The 15,587-nt window shown below is 36.1% G+C and overlaps 1 protein-coding gene across 1 annotated transcript in view; it reads right to left on the bottom strand.

The window, feature by feature from the left end:
* LOC140057720 (uncharacterized) overlaps positions 1 to 15,587 on the bottom strand; it is a 98,916-nt gene that overhangs the window by 13,171 nt on the left and 70,158 nt on the right. The window contains exons 28-30 of the mRNA XM_072103440.1: positions 7,862 to 7,975; positions 3,863 to 4,102; positions 1,652 to 1,742 (exon numbers count right to left, since the gene is read on the bottom strand). Coding sequence (XP_071959541.1) covers positions 1,652 to 1,742; positions 3,863 to 4,102; positions 7,862 to 7,975 — 445 coding nt within the window. The remainder of the gene's footprint in view (positions 1 to 1,651; positions 1,743 to 3,862; positions 4,103 to 7,861; positions 7,976 to 15,587) is intronic.

Here is a 15,587-nt window from a genome sequence, read left to right as displayed (position 1 = left end):
CCAGAAACGGCTGCTATTTTAACATCACGTCACAAAACGGAACAGGTGTGAATGTTTTAAACAGAACAGTGAACGGGCGCGCGTCACGTTGAAAAAACGGCGCCGTCTTCCGTCCGCGAAATCGAACAGGTACGGACGGTGGGAATGCCCCTTTAGGTGATCAATTTTATTGAACAATACAGGGCGCGGTGGGTGTTAAAAAACAGATGAGAATGCAAAGGCAATATTATGTTGTTTAGGAATTCCGTTGTTTTGGACTCAAACAATATGTTTTAGTTTTTGCTTGACAAAATAAAAATACGCCATTTTTTCATGATGATTTCTTCAGTGTGTTTTAGATTAGTTTTTATGCTTGACAAAATAAAATACACCATTTATTCATGATGATTTCTTCAGTGTGTTTTAGATTAATTTCCCATAAATGTATTCATTGGATTCTCCATTATAATCAAATCACAAAAGTAATAAAAACAATTTGAAATTTCCGTTTTATTTCATCTATTATGTAGGCCTAACCGTACTATATCCTGCCATTGTAATAAAAAATGAACTACTATATTAGCACTTTTTGCGTTCCATACTTTTTAAAGGCCGAGTTGACGGATTAGTTTTTGGCCGAGTTGACTTGAGGCCGAGTTGACTTGAGGCCGACTTGACTTGGGGCCGACTTGACTTTGGCCAAGACGGTTTAGGGCCGAGTTGACCTGCACCCAGTGGATAGCCACATGATGTTGAATGTAGCCCATGCAACTCATCACAACCATAACAAAATATTTCTGGACTGTAGATACTGTGGTTTTAGTTATTTTTTGTATTACAAACACTAAGCCCAGATACTGAACTACTGTATGTCTAACTTTTGGAACTAGAAAGAATTTTCAATACTTGGCAGCACATATAAATGGTTTTAGCAAAAATAGAAAGAACAGAAATGAGACCATAATTATTAACGTTAGATTTGTCTCCAGATTTAAAGATTGGTGTCATTTTGGCAAGTTTTAAGTTGTCGGGAAATATGCCTTTGGAAATGGACAGATTAAAAAATTCATGATTTCATTTTTGATTAAAATAATTATTGTATTTTACAAAATCACTCCATGATGAAAACAGATTTAGGGCAAAAACAAGAAAGAATATCAAAAGAACATTCAGATAGAAGCAATATACCAATGAAATCTAATATCTAATGGAACTATTTCTAATTAAACAATAACTTGAAGCAAACCAGGCATCACGAAAAAATACCCATCACCGTGTTATCTACAGTATATATACGGGGCACCCACAACACACCATACAAAACCATGTTTTTAAGGTGAAAATTATGTTTTTATAGAAAAAATTCTGTCTTTAAAAACCAGGTTTGTTTATACAAAACATGTTTTTTTTTCATATTTACAAACAATATTTGGCTATTTGAAGGTACATTACTAATTTTAACATAAGAAGACAAAGTTAAATATTCCAAATTTATTTCTATAAGGTTAATTGTATTACCCTTTCAACAGAAGTGGTAACTATATAATATATTTCAAAATATATTTGTTCATCTTCATAATATGAAGATGAACAAATATATTTTGAGATATTAAATTTCAACAGTTGGTGAAAACACCATTATATAAAAAAATTATATGTTGCAAAACAACACCTGCAATAAATGACAAAAGCTGTGAACATCACCAATATAATGATAGCAAGAACTATCAGTGCTATCAGGTAAACAGGTACAGATGAACTGCCTTCAAAGGTAAATAAAAAAAAAATGAAATATGAAAAATTGTCACAGATCATGAAACATCACAAACATCATACAAGTTTTACAACGAGACACTCTAGAGTTTTAAAACACTGTCTTGTCAACTCCTGTGTTCAGACTCCAGAGTAAAACACCTGCAATAAATGACAAAAGCTGTAAACATCACCAATATGATGATAGCAAGAACTATCAGTGCTATCAGGTAAACAGGTACACAGATGAACTGGCTTCAAATGTAAATTTTAAAAAAATAAAATGAAATATGAAAAATTGTCACAGATCATGAAACATCATACAAGTTTTACAATGAAACACTCTAGAGTTTTCACACACTGTCTTGTCAACTCCTGTGTTCAGATTCCAGAGTAAAACACCTGAATTCCTCTGGGGTGCCACCCAAGAATCACTGTATATTTCACATAAAACTCCTGAGGACCTCTGGAGAAACACTGATGTGTCTCTAGAATGTCACATTGTTCCCAGTCAAATCAACGTGTGTGCTGGAAGAGAATTAGAAAGGCCTCATCTCCTGGATCTGGATCTGAATTTGGAGTTGCTACTTATTTTCAAAATGTTATCACCTACAGATTGAACATTATCATCACTATTCTGTGTAGATAATTGTTACAGTGATGTATAGCCACATGAAATAAAGTGGTGTGAATGTTGCAATCCCTTGTGCTGCCCACATGGGGTCAAAGACCTCTGTGAAAAGAAGTGGTCAGGTTGAAATCTTACCAATTGTACTACTGTAGTGGCTACGGCCATGTGTTACTATCTAGCATGCTGTGCAAACCAAATAATGGATGGCAGCCTTGTTTATATGCTACATTGCTATTCAAATTGATCAAAATTGCTATGTTGATTATTGTAGGGACAAACAAAAACCTAAATTTAATGGTGAATTTGATAATCTTAAAAACAAAATAAACACAACATGACAAAAATTGGGCATTTCATACTGTGCTTATGTATCAGTATAACACACATTCCTAGCTCTGAGCTAGCTAGTGATTACACACCATATTGCCTTCAGAGCACATTTTTTAGAGATCTTCAAGATTTTAAATGGATCTGATAATTCCTTCAGACACAAGTGGAGGACACAAATTGACATTCTCACAAGATTCAATTTATTCTTATTCTTTCAGCCATAACACTTTGCCTGGATCAGTAGTTTCTACAAAGTCTATTAATGGATTTTAAAAACAAGCACTGGTAAGTCATCCATTAAAGTTTGCACCCTGTTCAATTCATTCATTCATTCATTCAATCTTTTATTTCGGAAACTCTGGTCCATAGAAAGTAAATTACATATAAATGAAATAAATAAAATAAACAAAATTACTACTACTCATCTCAGGATGGCATTCCATCTAGAGAGCATCTTCGACTTAACTAAAACGTTGCTTATAATCGTTGAGATTAAAATATTTTTGCTTGCATTAAGTCTATACATCAGGCCATATATTGATATTCTTAACAATTCATAAAAAGAGGGAATTCTACATTCCGTAAACAAGGCTGGCACTGCAATGTCGAGGCCTTTGCAACAACAATCTTAAACCATTATTGTAGCATACCTGGCGAGATCGCAAGGTACCTTGATTATAGTTGCACCATAATGTAGCACAATACATATTTACACAATATTTTCTAAATAAAACACATTTCACATTGATAGAACACATACTAAATTTTCTGACCAAGGAGTTGGCTTGGATACACAAAGATCTGTATTGCCGCTTTATATCAGACTCATCAAATAAATCCAAGGATATAACATGACCAAGATATGTGGTTGAGTCAACATATTCTAAGCTTTTTCCATTAATGGTAATAATAGGTTTCAATTGAATCCTTCGTGACTTAGGACAGATTATCATACAAGATGATTTCTTATATATATATCTTATCTAATATATCAATATGTGATTTAATTTTCAAGAGGGAATTACAGCATATGTCTAGCCTCTATCCCAGAATTTACCTATTTGCCTGTTCCCACAAGTAATTACTATACATTTAAGAAAATTTAAACAATGTTGACTATTCAACAAAAACAAATATTCATCACAGGAAAAAAAAACAAAAAAAACTTACTTTCAACAATCAACACTATAAATGTACAGCTTCCCATATTACCAGCAGTATCAAGAACAGAACAAGTAGCATAAGTTGTACCAACTTTAAACGATGAACCAGAAGGTGGAGTACAAGTAGCTGACAAACCAGTATCAACATTGTCAGTAACTGAGGGGTTATTCCAGGTCACTGTAGCTTGATTAGTGTCTGAATCTTCTTCAATGTTACCAGGGCATGTTACAATGGGGGGACCAATATCTAGATACAAATACATAAATGTGGTCACACATTCACATGGAGTTAACAATATGAAAAATATATATACAGTAAGTATGAGCATTCTCAAATAACATTGTCTGTTTGTTAAAATAAAACATACTGAATTCTCTCATACCGTGAAAAAAGAAAAGACACAAAATTAAATCAATGTAATTGCATTCAATTTTAAATAGTGTTACTGTTTTATTATCTGGTTTTCACAACTTAATAACGATAACAAGAACTTGAGGACGTATAATTCAAAATTATTATAGTAAAATCTCACACATCTACTACAAAGAAATAATCATTTAAATTCAACACACAATATACCTCTCATAAGTGATGTGCATAGGGAAATGTTGCTTAGATTTTTCATTAAATTCATATAGATAACATGTATTGCTTTAAAAACAGCAAACAAGAATACAAACAATACAATCAAAAGACCTTAAATAAAAAGTATGTCAGGCAGAAACGGATCCGTGAAGTTTATTCAGTGTTCTTGCGTTGAATTTGTTTGATTTGACTTCCCAGCCCCCATAAGCGTGGTTTTCCCATTAGCAATGCAATTTACACAATGTAAAAGTTACACAAATATGTAAGCGCAACATAAGCAATTTGACTATTCACAAGCAATTAATTAATCAAACTGTTGCTTGTCGACTCATTTCCAACTCGCTTGCATTGCATATACATTCTTGCACTACTTCCCTAGTCCGGACAAATTCAAGTCAGCCCTGCATGAACTCAGCCTCACGTCAACTCAACTTGGTTTAGTTGCCTAATGCAAAATGATCATTTTACTTAAGAAATCTATGCATGATTTAAGCAATGCAAATGGCGGAATAACCTGCAACTTACAGCCTACTTGGCTGATTTTTCCCCCGGGGTAACCCCCTACTCTTCCGAAAGATGTACTGGGTTTTTTAAAGTGGGGCATAATCGTAGCGGATCCAAATGTTTCCCTTTGATCAAGTGAAGCACTGTGTATTTGGTTGCCTTGATTCAACCCACCAAAACAATATTATTATACCTAATCCTCATATCAGGCATGTTTATTGAATTATTGAATTATCAGGCCTAAATATTAATACTCATTAAAAAGTCTTCTAGGTTATTCTTAGGTTAAAAAAAATGTCAAGAAATATTCAATTGTATTTTATCAATTCGCTTCGTTTGCACTTTTTGCGTTCCATACTTTATTGACAGATTAATTTTTGGTCGAGTTGACGTGTGCCCGAGTTGACTTGAGGCCGAGTTGACCTGGGGCCGAGTGGACTTGGGGTCAACTTAGATCGAAATCATTTCAAAGTATAGTTCAATTTCCAGGGACCTACTGTAGCTCTATTTTTCAAAACTGTCTTGCTAAGTGTATTGTCTAAATATTCATATTCATTAAAAAGTCTTCTAGGTTATTCCAACTATGGTAGGGCTGGTCCTGGAGACTTTTTTGTTTTGGAGACTCTTGTTTTAAATTTTTAAGTGTAGGCCTAATAAGTCAAAAGTTATGGGGATCAAGCAGCTCTCAAAATGTTCTTAGCTCGACCTCAACCATTGTTGGTTGGTCCTGTAGAATTAAAATTTTGTTTCATATTTCAATGTATACGTGCAATTTCCGAGGACCAAACAGACCTATTTTTCAAAATGTTCTTAGCTCAGCCTCAAGCATGGTAAGTCTGAGGTACTGGAGACTCTGTTTCATATTTTACATTTACAAAGTTCGTACCTCTCCAGACAGCAACCAGCTTATAGGCCTCTGGTAATCATCATCATTGGATATTGAAGATCAAAAACACCAAATCTGTAAGTTGTTTACATACAACAATTTAAATTATGTTTTAAAGGGTACCGCAGTGGACATGGTTTTCTATACTATAATCACACACTGATCAATCTCCAAATTAGAGTAGGCCTAGAACGCATGTGAAGTCACTGTCAAAGTCGCTATAAAAGGGTGTTGGAAATCGAAAGATTGCAATATAAGCTTTAATCGGGATCAATGTAACATGTTTAATTCATGGAGAGGTAGTCATTTCTTGTATTTACATACTGTAGTCTATGTAAATAATAACTGTTCAAATCTGATTCCAGCACATAAAAATCATAAGCTGACACCAAAAATTGATATATAAATTATATTATTATTAAGTGGGGGATAAAACTTAATGCTAATAAATGCAAATATTTATCTATAACACTTAAAAAAAGGCCTGTGCTCTTCAATTATAATCTGAGTGGACATGATCTTGAGATGGTTTATGTATGGAAAGATTTAGGTATTTTTATTGATAGTAAATTAAATTTTTGTTCACATATTAATCATGTGTTGTCAAAAGCTAATAGAATGATGGGCTTAATATGGAGAAATTGTAGGTTTATGAACGACGGCAGGGCACTTTTATCTTTATACAAATCTATTATACGTCCTCACCTTGAATATTGTTCCGCAATTTTCATTCAATTTCTCCATGTCAGGCCCGTCGAATCGACACTGTTCAACGGAAGTTTGTTCGATTCCTGTGTTAATTTTGCCTTTTCCATTGATTCTGTCAGCAATCGTCGAACGATATCTGATATGGTTTTTTTATATAATATTTTAAATTCTAAATATGACTGTTCATTAATTTCACTATTTAGTTTAAATGTTCCTGGTCGTACACGAAATAGACATTTATTGCATATTCCTTTTAGCCGTGTCGACTGTACTAAGAGGGGACTTTTTCATAGACTACCTTATACATTTAATAATCTAAATAGCAATCATATCGATATTTTTAATGATAGACTTGGTTATTTTAAGAGGACGATGATGTGTTCACTTCTTGAACAGCCTGCATAACCTGTTTAATTGAAATTGTTTATGGCATGCCAATCTATGTTTTATATATATATATATATATTTTATCTGTATTTTATTGTTAACCGTTTTTGATGTTGTATTGTTTTATGTTTCAAACCTGTTAGTGGCGGTATTTATCGCTGTTGGTTTTGATTGAATAAAATAAAAATAAAATAAAATAAAAATAAAAAATATGAATCCAAAGGCAAATAACTGAAAAAATGACAATGCTGTGGGTATCAGTGGCTGGATCTCAATGGAGATACAAAAATAAAAAGCGAACTAAATATCATAATACAAAATGTCTGAACAGAGCACTTTTTCAAGAAAAATAACAAAACTGAACGTGATTGCATGAAATACAGTAATGCACACATAAATAATACAAGGTATTTAAGTCATGTCAAAGAACTTATAACACAAGAATCTCCTGTTCTTCAATTTGCAATCAAAACACAGTATCGGAAGTACAGGGTTAAAAGGTCAAACTGGGCGACGCCATTTCACAGCATTTAATTACAGGTTAACTAAGTGATGTGAAATAATAGAACGGAAAGAAGCGATCGATATTGGTGTTATTACCTAAGGAATTATATTGTGAATAACTCTATAAAAAAAAAATGTTTACAATTTGTAACTTTTATCTTTTATTTATTCCAAACTAGGAAGTCAAAACTATTAATTCCTATAGAGGGCCCCTATAGTATTAGCAGATCCCCTCTATGATTTTGACTTTCTAATTTGATGCGGGCACGCTTCTCCATGGCTCACAATGGCGCCACCCATTAGCTCTATTCTATCCCACAATGCCTTTTGAAATTGTTACGCATTTCGAACGAACAGGAGATTCTTGTGTTATAAGTTCTTTGGCCATGTACTGTAAATCATTGAATTCAGTTGGAGTTTATTCATCTTACCAGATTCACAGTTTGTTCCTGTGTATCCACTTGCACATGTACATGTGTAGAAAGATCCTACTATATCACATACTCCAGAATTCTGACAGGGGTTTGAAGAACAAGGAGTTGCAGCTAAAATCAAATTAACACATTGTTATTTTCTTTTTCATTTTTTCTTTACAGTTCTAAAAAATATTCCTTGAGCCAAATTTGACAATTTAGTTGCTTACACATAGGAATCAGTAGGGTAAACATTGATCATAAGTCACAACATAAGTGACATAAGTTTGTGTATATATTTTCTCTTCTATTTTCAGTTGTCCTTTGTTTTCACTACTTTAACCTTTCTTTTGTTTTTAGGAAATATTGTATGAATTAATTACATTGTGTGTAGGTTTCTGATTGGTGGAGAAGTATAAGAGTTAAGAAAGTAAGTGAGTTGCTGTTTAGAGGATGTGCATAGGAATGGGAGTTGAATGGAGGGATTTTTGTGAAAGATGAACAAATATACTAGACAGAGAAGGAGAGCTATGTTGAGCAAAAAAACGGTAGGAGAAACTAAGGAGTGCAGGAGAAGAAAGTAATTGTGTTATGGTGATGTAGAGCTGTGGCGTAAAGAATTAAAGTTATATACATGGAGTAAAAGAAACAGTGAGTTGGAAGTAATAAAATAAGACTGTACTTGAAAATATTGAAAACTTTAATTTTTTGTAATTGTATATGGAAATTGGAAAAAGAAATAACTGGTGGGAAGAGCAGTTGTTGATTGCAGAACTTTATCAAGAAAGATTTTATTTATTTTTATCTATTTAAATCCAAACCAACAGTGATTCATCTCCACTAACACTAGGCTGGTTAAAACTGATAACATAAAAAATATAATTAATTACAAAAGACAGAAAAACAAGATGACATCGAACATAGAAAAATTATATTACAGGTTAACTAAGTTGTAAAGGCCAAATTAAGAAGTTTTACTATTAATTTACTGTACTTTATTTATTGTGTGGCTCTATGAAGCCAAGTTAGCTCATTGTTCCACTTGAGTGACTCTTTGCTGATTGGCTAGTTAGTAGCGCTCACAGGTGGCATTATTATGCAAATTAGCTCACTGTGTTCTGTGGCCAAGGTCAGTCAGTTAGTACAAGACAATGGTGGTTAATGGACACATCAGTGGGATGCTAGTGTATTACTTTGGTTGCTTAGGCCTACTTTCGGTAAGCGTATAATTATATACACATAAGATTAGGAGGCAGGCATATCATCTTAATGAAACTATTGTAGTAACTATTGAGTCTTTACTTTATAGATGTTTTGTTAAACTTTCAGTTAATCGTGATATGTGAACTTGGGCGTGGCGGAGAATTCCTAGAAAGAAGTAATTATATAGGAACATTGTAACCGTCACGTTAGATTATCGTCACGCATTAGCAAGCCTATGTCAAATAAATACAGTACTCATGTGGATGCAACAATTGGCAGAACTTGTGTATTTTGTTCTGAATAAGCATTAACGAAAAGGCTGAGAATGAGTACAGCAGGATTAATTGGTGATAGTACAAGAAGGCGTAGAGTGCCCACTGAGAAAGGTCTTGAATATAATAAGGATTTAAAGTTGAGAAATATTCATTACAGTTTTAAGGCCGTTAAAGAAAAATCTGAACGTATTCAGTATGTGAAGGGGAGTAATCCTAATTTGGAAGTTATGAGAAATGAATATAAGGCATGGATGGGCATGTATGAAGAATTTCTCCAAAGGCATGATGAATATTATGCTCTGTTGTCTGACGAGGAACGTGTTAGTTATAGAATTAAATGGTATGATGAAAGAAGCAATTGGCTTGGCAATTTTAAGGCTTCAATGGAAGAATGGTTTGGAATAGCTTCCAGTAAGAGACCCAATCCACCTGGATCTATTGTGTCAAGAAGGTCGTCTCAGCATAGTTTGGCTGTGTCGGAAAGGCTACGAAGTGAGCAGAAAAGCATCTCTTAGAAACGTGCACCAATTAGAACTTCAGAAGTTAAGTTTAAGATTGAAAGAAGAAGAGATGAGACTACAGACAGAGGTGGACGTCCTTGAAGCAAGAAGCAGAGTGCTTGATAAGTTTGATAGTGAGGCAGGTTCTGTATTCAGTGATAGCCTTGATATTGATAGGGCTCCGAGAGCTAGACTTGCAAGTTCATTGGATGGTAAAGTTAATGCACATACACATGTTGATGTGTGTGCACATATCGAAGATCATCGAGTACATGTTCAGGATAAGGTACCTGTGTATGGTGATGAGGTTCGTGTACCTGATGTAAACGGGAAGATTACTAATCCATATGGAATGCCGACTATTACCGCAGATCTTCCTCAGGCACTGGTGAAACAGCTTCAGAGGCCAACACCGGAAATGATGAAGTTTGGTGGTGATCCCATGGAATATAAAAAATTCATGCGACAGTTTCAAGCCAGAGTTGTGAGAAATACGGAAAGTGATGATGAGCGGTTGTACTACTTAGAGCAGTTTACCTACGGAGAAGCAAAGAAGATTGTAAATGGCTTTAGTTATCTTGATGCCGAGTTGGGGTACCAAGCAGCTTTACATGAATTGGAGGAACGATATGGAGATACAGAATTAATCGCAAATGCCTTTATTAGAAAGGCACTAGCTTGGCCAGTAATCAAAGATGGTAACCCTAAAGCTTTAGATGCCTTCTCAATATTTCTGGTAGAATGTGAAAATGCGGTAAGATGCGTTGATTCTATGAAAATTCTTGAGTACTCTGAAAACATGAAGAAGATTGTGAAGAGGCTTCCTTACTCCCTTCATGACAAATGGAGAAGTTTAGTGCAGAAAACTAAAGAAAACAAGCAGACAGTGGCGTTTAAACTTCTTGTGCAGTTTGTGAAGAACGAAGCAAAAAAGGCTAATGACCCTACTTATGGTAAACTTGCATTATGTGGAGATGACTTTGGTGTACAGGGGCCGGCACAGACAAAGAGTAGAGGGAGAGTCAGCACAGCAACCAACCTTTCAGACGGGCAGAACTTGGATGGTTCTATTCTGAGCGGTAATAAGGCAAATTCACAAACTACAAGATGCCTGTACTGCATGAATACCTCACATTCACTAATGGGTTGCCGAAAGATTGAAACACTTACCCTGCAGGGCCGCATACATTTTCTGAGAAGCAAGGGTTTGTGTTTTGGCTGCTTGAAACCAGGTCATATGAAACAGCATTGTCGCAATAAGGCAGTTTGTAAGAAATGTCAGGGGCATCACCCTTCAGTTTTGCATGTTTCTGGCAGAGAAGGAAACGCTGTGGATGTTCCAAAGACAATAGCTAATAATATGGAGGCTCCCAAGACAGTAGCTCCTAACACGGACACTTCAAAGACCAAATCCACTACTACACAGACACAGATAGACGGTAGCTCAAGTTTTGCAGATGTATATGGTTCTGATACAGAAAATACAGAATGTGATGGAGACTGTACGATGGCAATTGTTCCAGTAAGAGTGAGAATGAGAAATAGTATTAAGGAAGTCGTCACATATGCATTTCTTGATCCTGGTAGCAATGTGTCTTTCTGCTCCAGTGCTCTAATGAAAGAAGTGTGTGGGACCGGTCATAAAATGAAGATCACAATCGAAACAATGGGTGTACCACATACAATGTATACCTACGTGGTGGAAGGTTTAGAAATCCTAAGTCTTGATAGTTTGAATATAACAGAATTACCTAAAGTTTATACTAAAGATAGGATGCCAGTTTCTCACCATCACATACCTACTGCCAGCGATGTTCGTCGTTGGCCACACTTTTCAGATGTCCATCTTCCACATGTCAACGCCGACATTGGTTTGTTAATTGGAAATAATGTTCCAGATGCATACACGCCAAGGCAAGTTAGAACCGGACCAGCTGGGAGCCCACATGCGACACAGACAGCTTTAGGTTGGATAGCATGGAACGTAATTCGGAACGATGGATCCAGGTCTGGTAAAGAAGATATCTTGGCAGTGAACAAAGTCACTATAAGTGCGATACAGGAAGTTGAAGACAACAGAAAACTAGAGAAGTTAGTGAGAGAATGCATTAATTATGACTTTCCTGAACGTACAATTGACGACAGGAAAGAATGGTCTCAAGAGGACAGAAGATTTATGGTGGTAGTGGAAAAATCCTGTAGGTTGAAAGATGGCCACTATCAAATTAGTTTACCTTTCAGAAGTGACTTGAACTTGCCCGATAACTCTGAAGTAGCTGTACGTCGACTAAAAGGTTTAGAAAAGAGGCTCCGGAGAGACTCCAAGCTACATTCTGATTATAACGACTTCATGTCTAAAATAATACAAAATGGGTATGCAAGGATTTAGCTAGAGCTGACGGGAAGGTATGGTACATCCCGCATCATGGGGTGTATCACCCCAAGAAACCAGACAAAGTTCGTGTCGTCTTCGACTGTACTTGTAAATACCATGGGGTATTACTAAACGACCTTCTCCTTCAAGGTCCAAACCTAACCAACAACCTCATTGGCGTCTTATTGCGTTTCCGACAAGAGAATGTTGCAGTCATGGGAGACATTGTATCGATGTTTTACCAAGTTCATGTTCCCAAAGATGAATGTGATTTTCTTCGGTTCTATTGGTGGCTGCAAGGTAATCTAAGCATTGATCCAGTTATCTACAGAATGACAGTTCATTTGTTTGGAGCTGTCTCATCGCCTTCGTGTGCCAACTTTGCACTGCGTTTGACTGCACAGAGGAACAAGAATTTATTCGATCCGATAGTAGCCGATACAGTGTTGGGTAACTTTTATGTTGACGATTGCCTCAAATCGGTTAGTTCAAGTGACCAAGCAGTATCTCTTATTCAGCAGCTTACCACACTTTGTGAAATGGGTGGTTTCAAGTAATTGAAATGGGTAAGCAACATGCGAGAAGTACTACTTTCGGTTCCAGCAGCTGAACGAACCAAAGAGTTTGAAAACATAGAATTAGATTATGAGAAACTTTTGATAGAACGAGCTCTAGGAATTAGATGGTCAGTAGGCGCTGATACTCTTGGATTTAAGAATGTTGTACCAAGTCGACAACCAACTAGAAGAAACGTTCTTTCTATAATCAGCTCAGTATACGATCCTTTGGGATTTGCGGCACCGTTTATTTTACCCGCTAAAATCCTCCTTCAAGAAATGTGCAGAAATAATGTTCAATGGGACCAAGAATTAACTGGTAACGACTTAGCAAGATGGCAGCAATGGTTAAACAATTTAACAAATCTAGATAAATTGATTATCCCTAGATGCTTTAAACCATCTATTTTCGGAAAGGTGAAGTCTTGTCAGATACACAACTTCTCGGATGCTAGTAACCAAGGTTATGGAATGGTATCTTATCTCCGATTAGAAGATGTTGACGGAAAGATACATTGTTCTCTACTTATTGGAAAATCCAGAGTTGCACCCTTGAAGAAGGTGACAGTGCCACGCATGGAGCTGACAGCCGCTATGTTAGCTGTTCGTGTTAACAAAATTATTGTGGATGAGTTAAGTTGTCAGGTGCATAAAGTTTTATTTTGGACGGACAGCATGTCAGTTTTAAAATGGATATCTAATGAATCTGCACATTTCCATACGTTTGTGGCGAACCGAATTCACACAATCAGAGAATCATCGGAGAGCAGCCAGTGGAGATATGTGGAATCCAAATGTAATCCAGCTGATGATGCCTCAAGAGGTCTCGATTTCAGAAATTTGGTACAAAATCAACGGTGGCTGAAAGGCCCAGACTTCTTGTGGAAATCGGAGGATAACTGGCCTAAGTATGATATACAACCTCAACCTATTTTGGATAATGACCCAGAAGTGAAAATGACTGCAAATGCTGTTATCGTAAATGGGTCCTCAGAAATAATTAAAAGGTTGTTCTCTCGTTATTCAACATGGATGAGGTTGAAGATAGCGGTTGGTTGGATTTTAAGGCTAAAATGTAAATTACGGGAACAAGCGGCTCTGAAGAAGAGAAAATTAAATAACAACCATAATCAAACTCAAACCCAAGCTGAAAACAAGAAGCTGCAATGTAACGATAATCCAATATCTCCTGAAATACTGGAAACAGCAGAAGAAGCGATAATTCGCTACGTACAAACCAAACAGTTTCCTGATGAGCTAAACTCACTAAAAGAAGGTGAATTGCATGGTAAACTAAAGAAATCTAGTTCCATTTATAAATTGAATCCGTTTATAAAAGATGGAATTCTGAGAGTTGGAGGACGTCTGGAACAAGCATCTATACCATACGAGATGAAACATCCGATCCTGTTGCCAAAGAGACATGTTGTCTCAAATTTGCTACTAGAAGAGACACATAGATTGACGGGACATCTTGGTAAAAATGCCATACTTGCACGAGTAAGACAAAAATATTGGATCTTAGGAGCAAATAAAGCCATAAAGAGATTGACGTCAAAATGTGTAGTCTGTCGCAAGTATCAGGGCAAGGCTGGCGAACAAATGATGGCAGATTTACCTGAAGAACGTCTTAAACCAAATATGCCACCATTTTCTAATATTGGAATGGATTATTTTGGACCCCTGGAAGTGAAACGGGGACGTGCTGTACAAAAACGATATGGGGTAATATTCACTTGCTTTACCAGTAGGGCAGTGCATCTTGAAGTTGCTCATTCGCTTGATACCGCTTCATGCATTAACGCAATAAGACGTTTTATTGCTAGAAGAGGTACACCCAATATGATACTGTCTGACAACGGGACAAATTTAGTTGGTGCTGAAAGAGAGTTACGGGAAGAAATCAGCAAGTGGAACCAAACCAAACTGACAAATACTTTGAGTCAAAAAGGTATAGCTTGGAAATTTAATCCACCGCATGGTTCTCATTTCGGCGGTGTTTGGGAACGGTTAATACGTTCGGTACGGAAAATATTGTACTCACTAATGCATCACCAAATGCATCGATTTGATGATGAGGGTCTTCATACACTATTCTGTGAGGTTGAAGCAACACTAAATAGCCGTCCCATTACTACTGTTTCTGATGACCCTAATGATCTGCAGGCATTAACACCAAATGATTTGTTGTTAAGCAAAGGTAAAGTTTTACAACCTGGAATCTTTAGCAAAGATGACAATTATCCACGTCGACGTTGGCGTCAAGTTCAACACCTAGCTGATCTCTTTTGGAAAAGGTGGACAAAAGAGTACTTGCCTACGTTACAAGTACGCCGGAAATGGATAAATCCCAGAAGGAACTTTGCTGTTGGAGATATAGTTTTGTTGATGGAAAACACACCCCGCAACACATGGGCACTTGGTAGGGTGCTGAAAGTAATGACTGACAGAAATGGATATGTTAGAGTGGTCGAAGTAAAAACTGCAACTACAGTACTCCAGCGACCAATTGACAAGTTGTGCTTACTTCTAGAGGCAGATAACTAAATGTTTAAAGAAAAAAGAACTTTTAAATTAAATAATTAATTTGTTCTGTTAAAGAAAAAGAATATATTTGGCCAAGTTTGTTATAGATAATTGTGGTTCACAATTAAGGGGCCGGGTGTAAAGGCCAAATTAAGAAGTTTTACTATTAATTTACTGTACTTTATTTATTGTGTGGCTCTATGAAGCCAAGTTAGCTCATTGTTCCACTTGAGTGACTCTTTGCTGATTGGCTAGTTAGTAGCGCTCACAGGTGGCATTATTATGCAAATTAGCTCACTGTGTTCTGTG

This window comes from Antedon mediterranea, chromosome 8, assembly GCF_964355755.1.
Source record: "Antedon mediterranea chromosome 8, ecAntMedi1.1, whole genome shotgun sequence".
In the NCBI taxonomy this organism is placed as follows: domain Eukaryota; kingdom Metazoa; phylum Echinodermata; class Crinoidea; order Comatulida; family Antedonidae; genus Antedon; species Antedon mediterranea.
Note: the sequence above shows the minus strand (reverse complement) of the source record. Positions and strands in the feature narration are given on the sequence as shown.